This window comes from Oncorhynchus mykiss, chromosome 24, assembly GCF_013265735.2.
Source record: "Oncorhynchus mykiss isolate Arlee chromosome 24, USDA_OmykA_1.1, whole genome shotgun sequence".
Lineage (NCBI taxonomy): Eukaryota > Metazoa > Chordata > Actinopteri > Salmoniformes > Salmonidae > Oncorhynchus > Oncorhynchus mykiss.
In genome coordinates, this window is record NC_048588.1 from 4,229,111 (window position 1) to 4,244,775 (window position 15,665).

The 15,665-nt window shown below is 45.8% G+C and overlaps 1 protein-coding gene across 2 annotated transcripts in view; it reads left to right on the forward strand.

Moving 5' to 3' along the window:
- Window positions 1-15,665, forward strand: part of LOC110503492 (serine/threonine-protein kinase D2) — a 60,566-nt gene that overhangs the window by 28,165 nt on the left and 16,736 nt on the right. Inside the window, exons 1-4 of one of the 2 annotated variants that reach the window (XM_021581827.2) lie at window positions 9,091-9,109; window positions 12,357-12,495; window positions 13,255-13,386; window positions 15,088-15,389. In XM_021581827.2, the coding sequence (XP_021437502.1) occupies window positions 13,347-13,386; window positions 15,088-15,389 (342 nt within the window). In that variant the 5' untranslated portion in view covers window positions 9,091-9,109; window positions 12,357-12,495; window positions 13,255-13,346. Of the gene's footprint in view, window positions 1-9,090; window positions 9,110-12,356; window positions 12,496-13,254; window positions 13,387-15,087; window positions 15,390-15,665 lie in introns of those variants that run through there. The other variant, XM_021581826.2, reaches the window with a different exon arrangement.

Consider the following 15,665-nt stretch of genomic DNA (forward strand, 5'->3'; position numbering starts at 1 on the left):
CTCGCTCTCTCTCGCTCTCTGTGTGTGAGGTCATACAGTAGATGCTGTCCCCTTGTCTCTGTGAGATCATAGACCAGGGATCATCAACTAGCCGGACAATTTTGTCTTGAGTGTATAGATGGGGGGGGGGGGGGCGAATCAAAACATAATAATATATATTTAGGGCCTCCTGAGTGGCGCAGCAGTCTAAGGCACCCAAAAACACTCAGGTAACCTGCCTAAATGACTACTGACCCATAGCACTCACGTCTGTAGCCACTCACATTTGTAGCCATGAAGTGCTTTGAAAGGCTGGTCATGGCTCACATCATCACCATTATCCCAGAAACCATAGGCCCACTGCAATTTGCATACCGCCCAAGCATATCCTCAGATGATACAGTCTCTATTGCACTCCACACTGCCCTTTCAAACCTGGACCAAAGGAACACCTATGTGAGAATGCTATTCATTGACTACAGCTTAGCGTTCAACACCATCGTTCCCTCAAATCTCATCTCATCACTAAGCTAAGGACCCTGGGAGTAAACACCTCCCTCTACAACTGGATCCTGGACTTCCTGTTGGGTCGCCCCCAGGTGGTAAGGGTAGGTAACAACACATCTGCCACGCTTATCCTCAACACAGGGGCCCCTCATGGGGTGCGCGCTTAGTCCCCTCCTGAACCGCCAAGCACGACTCCAACACCATCATTAAGTTTGCCGATGACACAACCGTGGTAGGCCTGATCACCGACAACAACAAGCCTATAGGGAGGAGGTCAGAGACCTGACTGTGGTGCAAGGACAACAACCTCTCCCTCAACATGATCAAGACAAAGTCGATGATTGTGGACTACAGGAAATGGAGGACGAAGCACGGCCCCATTTTCATCGATGGAGCAGGTTGTGATCTTCAAGTTCCTTGGCGTCCACATCACCAACAAACTTACATGGTCCAAGCACACCAAGACAGTCGTGAAGAGAGCACGACAAAACCTATTCCCCTTCAGGAGACTGAAAAGATTTGGCATGGGTCCTCAGATCCTCAAAAGGTTCTTCAGCTGCACCACTGCCTGGTATGGCAACTGCTCGGCTTCCGACCACAAGGCACTACAGTGGGTAGTGCGTATGGCCCAGTACATCACTGGGGCCAAGCTTCCTGCCATCCAGGACCTCTATACCAGGCGGTGTCAGAGAAGGCCCTAAAAATTGTCAGACTCCATCCACCCTAATCATAGACTGTTATCTCTGCTACCGCATGGCAAACGGTGTCTGAGCACCAAGTCTAGGTCCAAGATGCTTCTACCCCCAAGCCACGAGATCCCATGGCGCTTATTGAAAGAGTAGGCGTGTTCACCCCGGTGTCATAGCTAAATTCCCAACCTGGCCACATTCCATTATTGCCACCTAATCATCCCCCCCATTCCCAATTGGCATGTATCACTCGTCACCTCTCCACCTGATAGCTGATGTGTGGTGATCGTTCTGGCACAAAATGGTTGCCGTGCAGCACTGATTTGTGCTCTAAACATTGATGGTGAATGAGGTGAGTTTCCCTCTACTATTTAAAGTGCTTTGATTACCTCGGTAGGAATGTGCTATATACATCTAATCCATTGTTATTATTTGTGTACGATCAAATGTCTCTTTATTATGCTTGGGAATACTTTGTAACATATATCCAAAATTGAGACCACTTGGAGCTGATTTCCTGATGTTTTTATAGTCTTATGTCCAACAGAGAAAATTCTATAAAACAACAATAATTATTATTATTTGCTCCGAAAACTTGGGGGGCCAAATAAAACCACCTGCGTGCCACAGACTGATTAGAAAGGGACTTTGACGTTATAAACAGTTCCTCTTTCTGTGATGTCATATATACAGTCCTTACTGTTGCTGCGAGGCCATGGTGTTAAGCACTGTAGAATGCTATGCTATGCCCTAATATGAGAGTTTGTCCTAGGAGAGGTCACCACAAAAACCCTCACGTTTCAACGTTCTCCCGGGTCGTAGGTCGTGGGGGGGCTGTAGCTTTTCGAGCATGTCTTTTCTCGCCACCTCATCGCGAGGCTGGGCGGTCGTATATGGACCGTGTCGACAGCATGTTGAGCTGCAAGGGAGGAAGTCGTGGTGAGGATGTAAAAAAATAGAACTCTGAGTCGGACCGTCCCCCCTCTGCGCTGCGCTTCACACCTAGACAGGCTATTTATAACTCGTCGCCTAACTCTGAAGCCCTCTGGTGCGTCTAGCAACGAAGTAGAGGGCTCCTCAAAGGTCGGAAACGGACGTTGGCGGTGGCGGTGGTCGTGTGTATCATTGTCATTGTGATATAGTTGACTCAGGCTGATTACTTGCTAGTGTGGTGTAGTGTTGAAGTATCAAGTGTAATAGATGAAGCGATACACTGAAAGATATCTGTCCCACTCTGATCCCTCTCAGGGATACCACTTTAATAAATGTTTGGGAGTTGACTATAGAATACTACAGTACTTACTATAGAATACTATAGTACACTGTAGTATACTGTAGAGTACTATACTACATACTGTGGTATCCCTTGATCGTGTAGTGCTTACTATAGTATTCTACAGTATAATACTCAATTCTATACCACACACTGTAGTTTCCCTTGATCATGTGTAGTACTTACTATAGAATGTTGTAGTATATTGTAAAATACTATAGTAAATACAACAGTAGTATCCGTTTAAAAAAAACACTGTAGTAAATACTACAGTAATGTCCGCAAAAAGACTACAGTTTGCAAAACACTACACTTTTTTAAACTGAAGTAAATACTACAGTATTTAATTTGCATATCCCCTGCCCATTCCCCTCCCCCATATCCCAATTTGTGCCACCCATAAGTGAGAAACCTACATGCCAAGTATAGACAATATACTGTGTTCCCTACAGGTTATAGAAAAGAGAAGAATCTATTTTAGCATTTCTCCAGTAGGTTTCCTCAAGGAGAAAGTCCCCCACTTCTATGTCAAAGATAATAAAACAGAAACACTATAGTAAATACTACAGTCTGCAAGAACACTGCAGTGAATACTATAGTATTTTTTTTGTAAATATGGAAATGACCATAGTTGTGACATGGTTCTGACATGCCTCGTTTCCCAACAGCATGTCGTTTTCCAACAACATTTAATCCCGTCGTGTTCTACCGTATGATCACATGGTCTCGATATGTCTGGTTGATCCAAGACTGGAGCGGAAGGAAAACCAATTTAGGACTCGATTTGTTCCGTAGCGTGTTGTAGCACGATTTTAAAAAGCTGCGTTCCCGCTGTAGCGGAGACTGCATTTTACGGTAAAAGCTGCACGTGTTGGCTCAATCGGAAATTTGCCTCGCCTTTTTTCATTTCAATCGCCCGATAACACCGATTTGAATCAAGCCCTTAGCCTCAAGAGACAACAGAGAGAGAGAGAGAGAAAATAATGGTGAGAAAAGATGATGTCAAGAGAAGCCACATTCTGAGACTGTGCAGCAGGACAAAGATCTCTCTGCCAGAGGCTACTGAATACAGCCTGGATCACATCAGACGGCCAGGAGGTCAGGCGGTAACACTGTTCAAAGAAACAAGGAAGCAGTAAAACAAACAGATGGGAGTGCAGCGCTGTGGAGCGTGACATCATTGTGTTTGAATGGAAAATATTGTGTATGAATAGAATATATTGTTCTCTGAGCTCCCATTTCACTCTCAAAGAGACTTCTCCATGACACCCAGCCTATTGTGTGTGTGTGTGTGTGTGTGCACGTGCGTGTGTGTGTACCCTTGACGTCACTATGTTTGTTTTGACTGCTGATGTTTTTGATATTTTTTGATATGTGTGTGTATTTTCATTACTGGTGTTTGGACAATCTACCCTCTGCCCAAGATAAAGATTCTTGTGGTTATTGACGGTGGCGACCTGGTGGACACCCAGCGAAAGGGATAATGTGCAGTCTGTAGGACATTTTTTTTTGATGAGGGCTGGCTACTATACGGACTACTATAGGGTCCTCTTTCTACCCTTCTACTCTCTGTGCGACTCGAAACAGAGTCCAGGCAGTGAGAATAGAATGAATACAGCCTTGTCCCACATCCTGTTCAATCGACTGAGCTAAAATAAATCAATCTCTGCTTTTCTGTTGAGACTAATATCTACCTCAAATTAGTCCCTTTGGAAGTTTTTCTTGGTAAGCCCTTCTCTTGTTCCAGATCTGTATTTTTTTTTGTTGCCTTTTCCTACTCCATTGTCAATCCGAACATGTTTGACATGACAAATCCTCATGGAGTTGGCAAGAGAGCCGAAACAGACTAGTGCCCAGGCTAGAAGGAGGAGGCCAAACCCAGAAATCCTGGAGACTGTGATCGTCTTAACATTTTAAACGCAGCAGCAGAGCCTCTCCAGCCAGTAGCCAGTCCAGACAGAACTCTCTCCCCTCAGACACAGCCAACAGCAACTTTAACTTCATCTGCTAATAGAGGGAATGAACCCACCTCACCGGGGGACACATTTCTCCCCATGTTTGTTTGGCTTCTGAATGACGGGGAGGAGGAGGAAGAGGTCGGAGCCAGTGAAGGAGGTAGAGCGTAGTCACTATATGGCCATGCTAGAAAGGAGAAACGTGGCAAATTGGCAATGGTATCATGGCTTGTTAGTGATGGGTTCTGACTTCTAAACTTGAACTATGAAATATCCTTTGTTCACGGTACTGCGGGAGAGCGGGGAATGCAGGAGGTTTACGTTCTGTCGGAACCTGTTGTTGTTAGACATCAGGTGTCCTATGGAAAGGAGTAGGGCCACAGTCTGGTTTCTACGCCAGAAGTGAATGGTTATCTGTAGGAGGGATGTATATGGCGCGGTTGGATATGAGCCGTGGTTGCGGTCACTGATAAAAGTAGAGAGCTGTGGGTCAGTGAGGAATGGGGGGGGGGCGAGGTCAGGTCACATGAAGGGATACGGAACAGTTTATTACCCACGTCACTTAATTTCCTGCCGAGCAACAAAGGTTGTTATGGTCAGAGAAGAGGAGGAGACTTCGCCTAAAGTGGGGTCTATATACTTGTGCTGTTGGGAACACGTTTGTGTCTGCTCAGCTCTCTGGCCCAGTGAGCGAATAAACTTGGTTTGAGCTTTTTCTTTTATAGTTGTCCGTTAGATTCTAAAACAGAGTTTAAAAAAGTAACAGTTAGCTAGATGGCCATGCTAGACAGCCATGCTAGACAGGATAAACGGAGCAAATTGGCAATGGCATCATTGCTTATTAGCGACAACCTGAGGTATTTAATCTAGATTTACTGGGGTTGGAAGGAGTGGTTGGAAAGGCCCCTAAAGTCCTGGCGTCCTGATGGGATGGATGCATGTCAGGTGTTTTACCTTGGGCTGGGAAACTCAGCCTCTGAGCACTCTGGGTAGTAGCTCATTCTGAAGCAGGAATAGCAGGAGAGCAGAGGATGACGGTGATAGAAAGAGGAGACAGGAGGCAGAGAGAGCGGAGGATTCAGGAAAGAGAGGAGGCGAGAGAGAGTAGGGCGGGAGAAAAGTAGGAAGGGGGGAGGAAAAACAAAGGAGGAATATGGCAGGATCAAGAGAGAGAGAGAGAGGGAGGGAGAGAAGGGCCTCTGTAATTTACCAGTCAGTCATAATGAAGGCATTGGCCTGAGGAGGAGCTGGCGGGAAACCTAATCCTTGGCAACACAAAGATGCTTGCTGGAGACACAGCCCTGTCTCCAGGCAAGCTAACGAACTCTATCTGCCAGTAGCTATGATTGCACCCACTCCCATTGTCTGAATACATTACTGTACAAACAACACTTGTGCAAATAAATACTCACATAGCCTCCATGCATTTAGATACAGACTGCTTAGAAGCTCAGTATACTATGCTGCCCATACGCTATGCTAAACCAGATACTGGGAAAGAGAGGATGTGCTGTTACCCCCACCACATCTAGCCTACGTGCCAGACAATGCTACGTTGTTGCCTCGGCTTGTTTTGGCCAACCAAATTGGCAAAAGCAGAAAGACACTGGCAGCTAGGCTAATACTATCATTATCATCCACATCAAGGCTAGGAGGACGCCGGCAGAGCTACAGTGTGAGGAGGAGGCGTTGTTGAGAGCACTGGAAGCTGCTAAAGGCCTATGTTTGCCTCGGCCAGTAGAACCACAGTAATTGCCCTAGCATGCCTTGCGGGGCTTAGTGTGGGTCAGCTGGGGCCTGTCTTTGGGTCGGAGGGGAAGGGTGGGAAGGCGGTGGTTGTGGAGTCATTTGGCTGGTGTGAGTCTTTCTTTAGCTAGGGTCAACAGCAGCAGCACGGCAGGGTGTGGTGTCCTGGGATAGTGGGACAGTGTGTTGTGATTAGGGCCCACTACTGTGGTTTGGTTCAGGGGGAGATGGACATTTATGACCTGGAGTAGGTCTGTGGTGACAGAGTTCTGGGTCTGGCACTATAGCAGGTCTGGGTGTGGTGTTGACTAACGGAGTTGGAAGGTTAGTGTGGGAGCAGTAAGGTTCCTGGGTATTGGGACAGGCCAGGTCTGGAGTGTGTCTCACGGTCTGTGTTGTTGACTCCTGTTCAGTAGTAGACCCGGCTGGGTGGGGTGGGCTAACAGTGTTGTTTGGCAGGGAGACAAGCCAAGCTCTTGGCCTCCCTCAAAATGTGCTGTTGTGGATTCCCCACTGCGTGAAAGAAAGAGGGTGTGTTTGGTTAACTAACAGCAGAGATGGAAACGGAGGGACTGTGGGAGTGTGTACAGGAGGCCGTGTGTAATGTCAGTGTGTATAGGAGGTTGTGTTTGGTGTCTAGTACCACGGAGAAGAAGAGTTGAAGGGTGTGTGTGTCCGTATGTGTTGTATGTGTGTGCTGTATGCTTTGAGGCTGAGCGCATGGTTCCCTCTTCCTGTTTGTTTTTACAGCTTTTTGTTGTTACATGTACATTCTACACACATTTTACATACATGTCACAATTCTTTGTATAAAAAAAAACTCTGTCCATCCCACTTATCTCGGTAAACCCACCCCTCAGCTACTCTGTCTATCCCACTTATCTCCGTAAACCCACCCCTCAGCTACTCTCAGTCCATCCCACTTATCTCCGTAAACCCACCCCTCAGCTACTCTGTCCATCCCACTTATCTCCGTAAACCCACCCCTCAGCTACTCTCAGTCCATCCCACTTATCTCCGTAAACCCACCCCTCAGCTACTCTGTCCATCCCACCTATCTCCGTAAACCCACCCCTCAGCTACTCTCAGTCCATCCCACTTATCTCTGTAAACCCACCCCTCAGCTACTCTGTCCATCCCACCTATCTCCGTAAACCCACCCCTCAGCTTCTCTGTCCATCCCACTTATCTCCGTAAACCCACCCCTCAGCTACTCTCAGTCCATCCCACTTATCTCCGTAAACCCACCCCTCAGCTACTCTGTCCATCCCTCTTATCTCGGTAAACCCACCCCTCAGCTACTCTGTCTATTCCACTTATCTCCGTAAACCCACCCCTCAGCTACTCTCAGTCCATCCCACCTATCTCCGTAAACCCACCCCTCAGCTACTCTCAGTCCATCCCACTTATCTCCGTAAACCCACCCCTCAGCTACTCTCAGTCCATCCCACCTATCTCCGTAAACCCACCCCTCAGCTACTCTGTCCATCCCACCTATCTCCGTAAACCCACCCCTCAGCTACTCTCAGTCCATCCCACTTATCTCCGTAAACCCACCCCTCAGCTACTCTGTCCATCCCACCTATCTCCGTAAACCCACCCCTCAGCTACTCTCAGTCCATCCCACTTATCTCTGTAAACCCACCCCTCAGCTACTCTGTCCATCCCACCTATCTCCGTAAACCCACCCCTCAGCTACTCTGTCCATCCCACCTATCTCCGTAAACCCACCCCTCAGCTACTCTCAGTCCATCCCACCTATCTCCGTAAACCCACCCCTCAGCTACTCTGTCCATCCCACCTATCTCCGTAAACCCACCCCTCAGCTACTCTGTCCATCCCACCTATCTCCGTAAACCCACCCCTCAGCTACTCTGTCCATCCCACCTATCTCCGTTAACCCACCCCTCAGCTACTCTCAGTCCATCCCACCTATCTCCGTAAACCCACCCCTCAGCTACTCTGTCCATCCCACCTATCTCCGTAAACCCACCCCTCAGCTACTCTCAGTTCATCCCACCTATCTCCGTAAACCCACCCCTCAGCTACTCTGTCCATCCCACCTATCTCCGTAAACCCACCCCTCAGCTACTTTCAGTCCATCCCACTTATCTCCGTAAACCCACCCCTCAGCTACTCTGTCCATCCCACCTATCTCCGTAAACCGCCCTCTTATGAATTCCATGTGCCATATATTTTTCAACTGTGCTGTGATCTTTCACATAAATTCTGAACCGGTCTAATCTCATACAATCTAAAGATGGTAAGTTAAAGATACATATATTTTACTAAAAGTATTATTTTAATATATGATAATGTTTTTACTGAAAATATTGATCGATTTATTATGGCTTTCCAAATCTCCCAACGGTGCTATTTGTAGTGTTAATTTAAGATAGGTTCAGGAATGTCTGAAACATGATATCTGTCTCCAGAACAAGCTACTGTATATAGGGGAAATACCAAAATAATTGATCTAATGATTCTGTCTCTACATAGAAAAATCTGCAGAGATGAGATGGTTGTATGCCCTATATACATAACATTCTGTTTGTGGCAAGAATTTTGTATAATCATTTCAATTGAAAAGCTCTTTTGCGAATCAGATCATAAATCATGTGCCATGGAAGTGGCACATCAATAATCTATTTCTCAACACTTTTGCTACCTACAGTACCAGTCAAAAGTTTGGACACACCTAGTCATTCAAGGATTTTTTTGTTATTTTTACTATTTTCTACATTGTAGAATAATAGTGAAGACATCAAAACTATGTCAGGGCTATTTGACCAAGAAGGAGAGTGATGGAGTGCTGCATCAGATGACCTGGCCTTCGCTATCGCCCGACCTCAACACAATTGAGATGGTTTGGGATGAGTTGGACCACAGAGTGAAGGAAAAGCAGCCAAGTGCTCAGCATATGTGGGAACTCCTTGAAGACCGTTGGAAAAGCATTCCAGGTGAAGCTGGTTGAGAGAATGCCAAGAGTGTGCACATTTTTCTCAAATGTTGGTCTTTAATAGAGGGCAGACAAACAAGTTCCCTACCTTCTCCCCCTTCCTCTTCCTGTTAGTGTGTAGGGTCTGGCCAGATGGGCTGTAGAGGGGGTGGGAGAGAGACAGATGTTGAATCCCAAACCAGTCTCTTTCCCTCGCCTCTCGGCCCTCCATTTGCCTGTTTACGTGCACCTCCGCCACAAGTGTCCCAAAACTAGGGAGTGAAACTTATCGAGGGTGTAGGGGCTAATTAGACCCTCTGATAACCACTTCGACCAATGCTGCAAGCTCCAGAGCAAAGAGCTATCCCAACACACACTGCGATATGTTTTGGAGTTTACGCAATATCATACAAAAATAACGGAGAGGCGTGCGTGATTATCTGCCACATGCATTTGTTTGTGTCTGATTTCGAGACGTGACACGTAACACATGAAATACCTCCCAAATGAAAGGTTCAACTGTTATTGAGGTCAATACAGTCTATTGTAAATCGACCGGAATTGTTATTTTGTGTTTCATGCTCGTTTTACCACGTGGAACTTGAGTTGCGTCATTCAAGTTCCCAGTGCGTCCAGAAGTTGACGGTTTTATTTCATATTCCCCTCGTCAGTCTGAAAGTCAACCTCGGAGTGACAGGCCCTCCAGGTGAGTTGGTAGGAGCGAGAGCGAGGCTATGCCATAGGGCCTGCTTCCTCTTGACCAGCCCCGGGTGTTCTGATGTTAGCTATTTCATGTTACAGTATATGTAAGTTCCAGCATATTGGCCTACTCTCCTCTCTTCTAGTAAAAGAGTAACCCTATCCCCTAACCCCATAAATCCCTGTGCCACGCCCCGAATGGGAGAGGTCACCACCTGGCTCTTATAAATGACCCAGATGCCAATTCCCTTGCTAACATTACCAGCATTCTGCATTGGATGCCACCGTCAAGCCATTCTATTTCATATCCTGTATATGCCGACTGTTTTATACAGGATCCTGGGTATTCTTGTGGTGCTGGGCGTTGAGATCATGTCCCAGCTCTGTTGACCCGTGCCCTGGAACATGTATAGTGCTGCTGACCTGAACCAGGCTATATTAACTATTCAGGAGCCCGAGGCTGTCCAATCAACCACCTAGGCTCGCTTAGGTGACTTTGACTGACGCTTTCGTGTGTGTGTGTGTGTGTGTGTGTGTGTGTGACAGGGGTATAGTGTTACCCCTGTGTCTTTCTCGATGATGTCTGTCTGTATGTAACAGAGCACCCTTGCCTATCACTGGTCACTGGCCATGTCCGTAACTCAGATTTGGTGTGTTAATCCAGGAGGACCAATGGGCACATTGTGTTCCTTTTTAGGGTGGGATTGGCAAGATGTGTGTGTTGTTGTTCCCATCAGCAGGCTTGGCTGAGCTGTTGTTATGCCTGATTGGGTATGAGCTGTCTATTGTCTATCCTGTTGCCTAGTCACTTTACCACTACCTACAGTATATGTACATAGTTACTTCAATTACCTCGTACCCCTGCGCATCGACTCGGTTCTCGTACTCTCTGTATATAGCCTGTCATTGTTATTCATTATTCACTGTGTACTTTTTCCTCGTGTCACTATTTCTATATATTCTAAACTCTGCGTTGTTGGGGGAAAAAAGGACGAATTTTGTCTACACCTGTTGTTTACAAAGCATGTGACAAGTAAAATGTGATTTGATTGTTGCTTCTCAGTTCCGTTGCTCAGGGAAGTGTCATTGTGACAGTGATGCTCAGTCAGCTGTGAATTTGATTTGACACCTGCCTACTCTGATACTTTCGTTTTGCACCATTTATAATGTATCTTTTTCAAACTCTCTTATCAATACATTGAACTGCTTGATATCTGAAATACAATCTGGGATTATATACAGTGGAGTCTGAAATGATTGACATGGCCCCAAGACATGCTAACCTCTCACCATTCCCAATAACAGGGGAGGTTCGCATGTCTTACCGGTATGATCTTTGACCCTCTGAAACGTTCTCACTCATTATTATTCACGTTTCACTCAGGATTATCCGCAATTTATGGTAGCATCCACGTGACCGTAGAAGTGTTCAGAAACATATTCTATTCTCATTTACAATGAAAGGGACTCATAAATGACACGATTCATTTATATTGGGCACAAAATAATCTGAAAACACAACCAAAACAAACTGCAAATGCATCCAGGAAGTTCGTAGAGTCACATTGTGTGCTAGGAACATGAGACCTAATACTAAACTTTTGACTACTTTATTTCTAAGAATCTTTAGGGGTGTCAGTCATTTTCTACCCCTACCTTTTTTGAGAGAAAAAAAAGTATTACTTGTTAAACAAAATATATTTCTCTAAGCAATTGAAATAGTATAAAATAATATACTTTCCCATTTTGTTGAGCATACAATACAGTATTTGAATTATTTATTTAATATAGTCATTATTGCTTATCTTTATCAAGGGTGTCAATCATTTTGGAGCCCACTATAGGTGTGTGTGTATGTTTGCCATGTGACCCCCATGGTTTTCTCAGAAGAGTGAGTGTGTGTGTGTGTGTGTGTGTGTGAGAGAGAGCCACACACACAACAGGAAACGGTTTATTACCCCCCCTTTCCCCGAACTCACCACCTAGTTGCCAGGTGTGCGTGTGCGTGCCTGCGTGCATAGGCCTATCAATGTGTGTGTGTGCTTGTGTGCACGTTCCCCCACTTTTCCTTGTGCTATCCTTCTCTAACGCTTCACTAAGTGAGCAGAGTTGTCCACTGGGGGCACACCTGCAGCCTGTCACTATGCAACAAAAAAAACTTGCCTCTGTGTTGTCAGAATTTTTTTCAAATCTCACCAATTTTGGTGGGACACCATATAACATTTCTGTAGGCTACACGTTACATGTCTCTTCTCCCTCTCGCATGCATTATGACGGTACAGCACTGTCCGAGATTACATTGATTTTAGAGATGATGAAATTATAAAAAATGTATGAATGAGGTATTAACCTTCTTTCTCTCTCTCTTTCTCTCGCTGCCTCTCTCTTTCTCTCGCTGTCTCGCTCTCTCTTTCTCTTGCTGTCTCTCTCTCTTTCTCTCGCTGTCTCTCTCTCTTTCTCTTGCTGTCTCTCTCTCTCTCTCTCTCTCTCTCTGTCACCCTTTCTCTCTCTCTCTGTCGCTCTGTGTGTCTCTGTCTCGCTCTGTCTCTCTGTCTCTCTCTCTGTTGTAGTTCCCAGAGTGTGGCTTCTATGGCATCTATGACAAGATCCTGCTATTTAAGCATGACACAGGCACCAACAACATCCTGCAGCTGGTCAAGGCTCCCCAGGACATCCAGGAGGGAGACCTGGTGGAGGTGGTGCTCTCTGGTGGGTAGCAATCTCTCATCCACTTCTGCTCTCTTTTCATCCGCCCGTCCCTCTTCTCCCCCTTACCCATCCTTTCATCCTCCGCCCGTCCTCTCATCCTCCGCCCGTACTCGTCTTCCCGTTCCCCTCTTTTTTTTTTCATTCTCTCTGATCTTCTCGTCGTCTTATTCCTCCTTAACCGCCTCTGTTCCTTTCCCTCGCGTCCCTTATTTTAATGAACACGAAGTAGAGACAGAGGAAACGTGCATAACGCCGTGCACTCAACACCATATGCATTTGGACGGTGAAGCTGCCATTTTTTAAAATTCCGCTCCGTGTTCCAGATTTTTGGATTTTGGGCCAAGCACGATCCGAGGCACAACCAAAACAAACAGCAAATCCGTCCTATAAGTTTATAGAGTCACAGGCTTCGTGTAGTCATTGTGTGCAGGGATTATTGGACCAAAATACAAAGCTTTTTACTTTTGAAATGTTTGACTACACTATAAGTGAGTTTGTCCAAATGCTGATGACTTATGCAAATTGAAAGACTAGATACAACCGCACTCTCATTTCTAACCAGAAAAACAAACGTGTATGAAAATACACTCAAGTAAAACATGACCTTCTGTACTATTGCCTCGTATGAAACATTTGGCCTCAACTCCAAAATGCTGGAGCATAGAGCATATTCACAAACGTATCATTGCTAAAGTGATTGACAGGTTGAAACCCACTGACTGACTACTGTTGTTCCTCTGTTGTGTTGTCTGTCTGCAGCCGCGGCCACCTTCGAGGACTTCCAGATTCGGCCTCATGCCCTGAACGTCCACTCGTACCGTGCCCCGGCCTTCTGCGACCACTGTGGAGAGATGCTGTTTGGACTGGTCAGGCAGGGCCTCAAATGTGATGGTATGAGAGAGAGAAAGGGGGGGGGGGGTGCGCTGTTCTGCCTGCCTGATAAACGTTTTGTCTAAAGATGTGCATGGTGACATTTTAGTCATTTAGCAGACGCTCTTATCCAGAGCGACTTACAGTTAGTGCATTCGTCTTATGATAGCTAGGTGGGACAACCACATATCTCAGTGATAGTAAGTGCATTTTCCTCAAAGTAGCCATCAGCAAAGTAATTTCCCCTCAACTTCCCACCTCCTCTCCTTCCTTTCTCTCTCTGCCTATCTATCTTTCTGCCACTCTCTCCCTGTCTCTCTCTCTCTTCTCTTGCTGCCAGCTCTTAGCAAACTGTTGTAAAAAATTGTTTGTCCAAATACAATGCTATTTCTCTGTAAACGAATGAACAAGACTTTCAGCATGCTTATAGAGAAGGGTACTCAACATGTGCTGCACTGACACACATTACTGATGATTTGTTTAAATAAATTGATAATAAGAAGATTATGGGCGCTATACTGTTAGATTTCAGTGCAGCCTTGATATTATTGACCATAACCTGTTGTTCAAAATACGTATGTTATGGCTTTTCAACCTCTTTTCAACCTCTTCTCTTCCACAGAGCTGTCTATCTAATAGAACTCAAAGGGTTTTCTTTAATGGAAGCTTCTCTAATATCAAACATGAAGTGTGGTGTACTGCAGGGCAGCTCTCTAGGCCCTCTTTTCTATTTTTTTTACCAATGACCTGACACTGGTATTAAACAAAGCATGTGTTTCCGTGTATGCGCATGAGTGAACCATATACGCATCAACAACCACAGCTAATGAAGTCACTAAAACCCTTAACAAAGAGTTGCAGTCTGTTTTGGAATAGGTGGCCAGTAATAAACTTGTCCTGAACATTTCTAAAACTAAGAGCATTGCATTTGGTACAAATAATTCCCTAAGTTCTAGACCTCAGCTGAAACGGGTAATGATTGGTGTGGCTGTTGAACCATTTGAGGAGACTAACTTACTTGGCGTTACCTTAGATTGTAAACTGTCATGGTCAAAACATATAGATTCAATGGTTGCAAAGATGGGGAGAGATCTGTCGTAATAAAAGAGTTGCTCTGATTTTTTGACACCATACTCTAAAAAGCAAGTTCTGCAGGCTCTAGTTTTGTCTTATCTTGATTATTGTCCAGTCATGTGGTCGAGTGCTCCAAGGAAAGACCTAGTTAAGCTGCAGCTGGCCCAGAACAGAGCTGCATGTCTTGCACTTCATTGTAAACAGATGGCTGATATAAATACTATGCATGCTAGTCTCTATTGGCTAGTCTCTCAACTAAGAGTTGAGGAGAGACTGAATGCATCACTTCTTCTTTTTATAAGAAACATGTGTTGAAAATCCCAAACACACAGCTCTGACACACACACTTACCCCACCAGACATGCCACCGGGGATCTTTTCACAGTCTTCAAATCCAGAACAAATTCAACAAAGCGTACAGTATTATATAGAGCCATTATTGCATGGAACTTTGTTCCATCTCATATTGCTCAAATAAACAGCAAACCTGGTTTTAAAAACAGATGAAGCAACGCCTCTCCCCTATTTGTTCTAGATAGTTTGTGTATGTATTGATCCTAATAAAATACCAACATTTTATATGATCCTAATAAAATACCAAAATTCTCTCCTCGCCCCCCCCCCCACCACCACCACCACCCCCTGCAGGCTGTGGATTGAACTACCACAAGCGCTGTGCCTTCAGCATCCCCAACAACTGCAGCGGTGCTCGCAAGCGGCGCCTGTCCACCACGTCTCTGAACAGTAGCCAGTCGCTGCGTCTGTCCACCAGCGAGTCCCTGAGCAGCGTGGGCTCCAGCTCAGTCAGCTCCTGCATGGAGGATACCAGCCTGATCCGCTCTCACACCACCCAGACCCTCCCGAACTCCACCTGTACCGCGTCAGCGTCCCTGGGCCTGTCCACCAGCCCCTCCACCACTAGACCCATGGCCCGCGCCAACACTCCGATGGTACTTCATCCACTCAACTCCACTTAGTGTCTGTCATTGTTAGGACACTGCTCTGTGCAGCGTTGAGGTCACTTCCATTTCAATTCAATCAATTCAGGAAGTAAATTGACTTGTTGCTTTTCGGAAGAATTGGAGTGGGGTCAGTTTTACTTCCCCTGAATCGACTGAGTTGAAATGGGATTGAGCTCTAACCTTGGCTCTGTGTGATTAGTTCTGGATAGCCAACACTGATTTACATGCGTGGAAATACCACGGGTAGAGCGTTATCATTTGAGT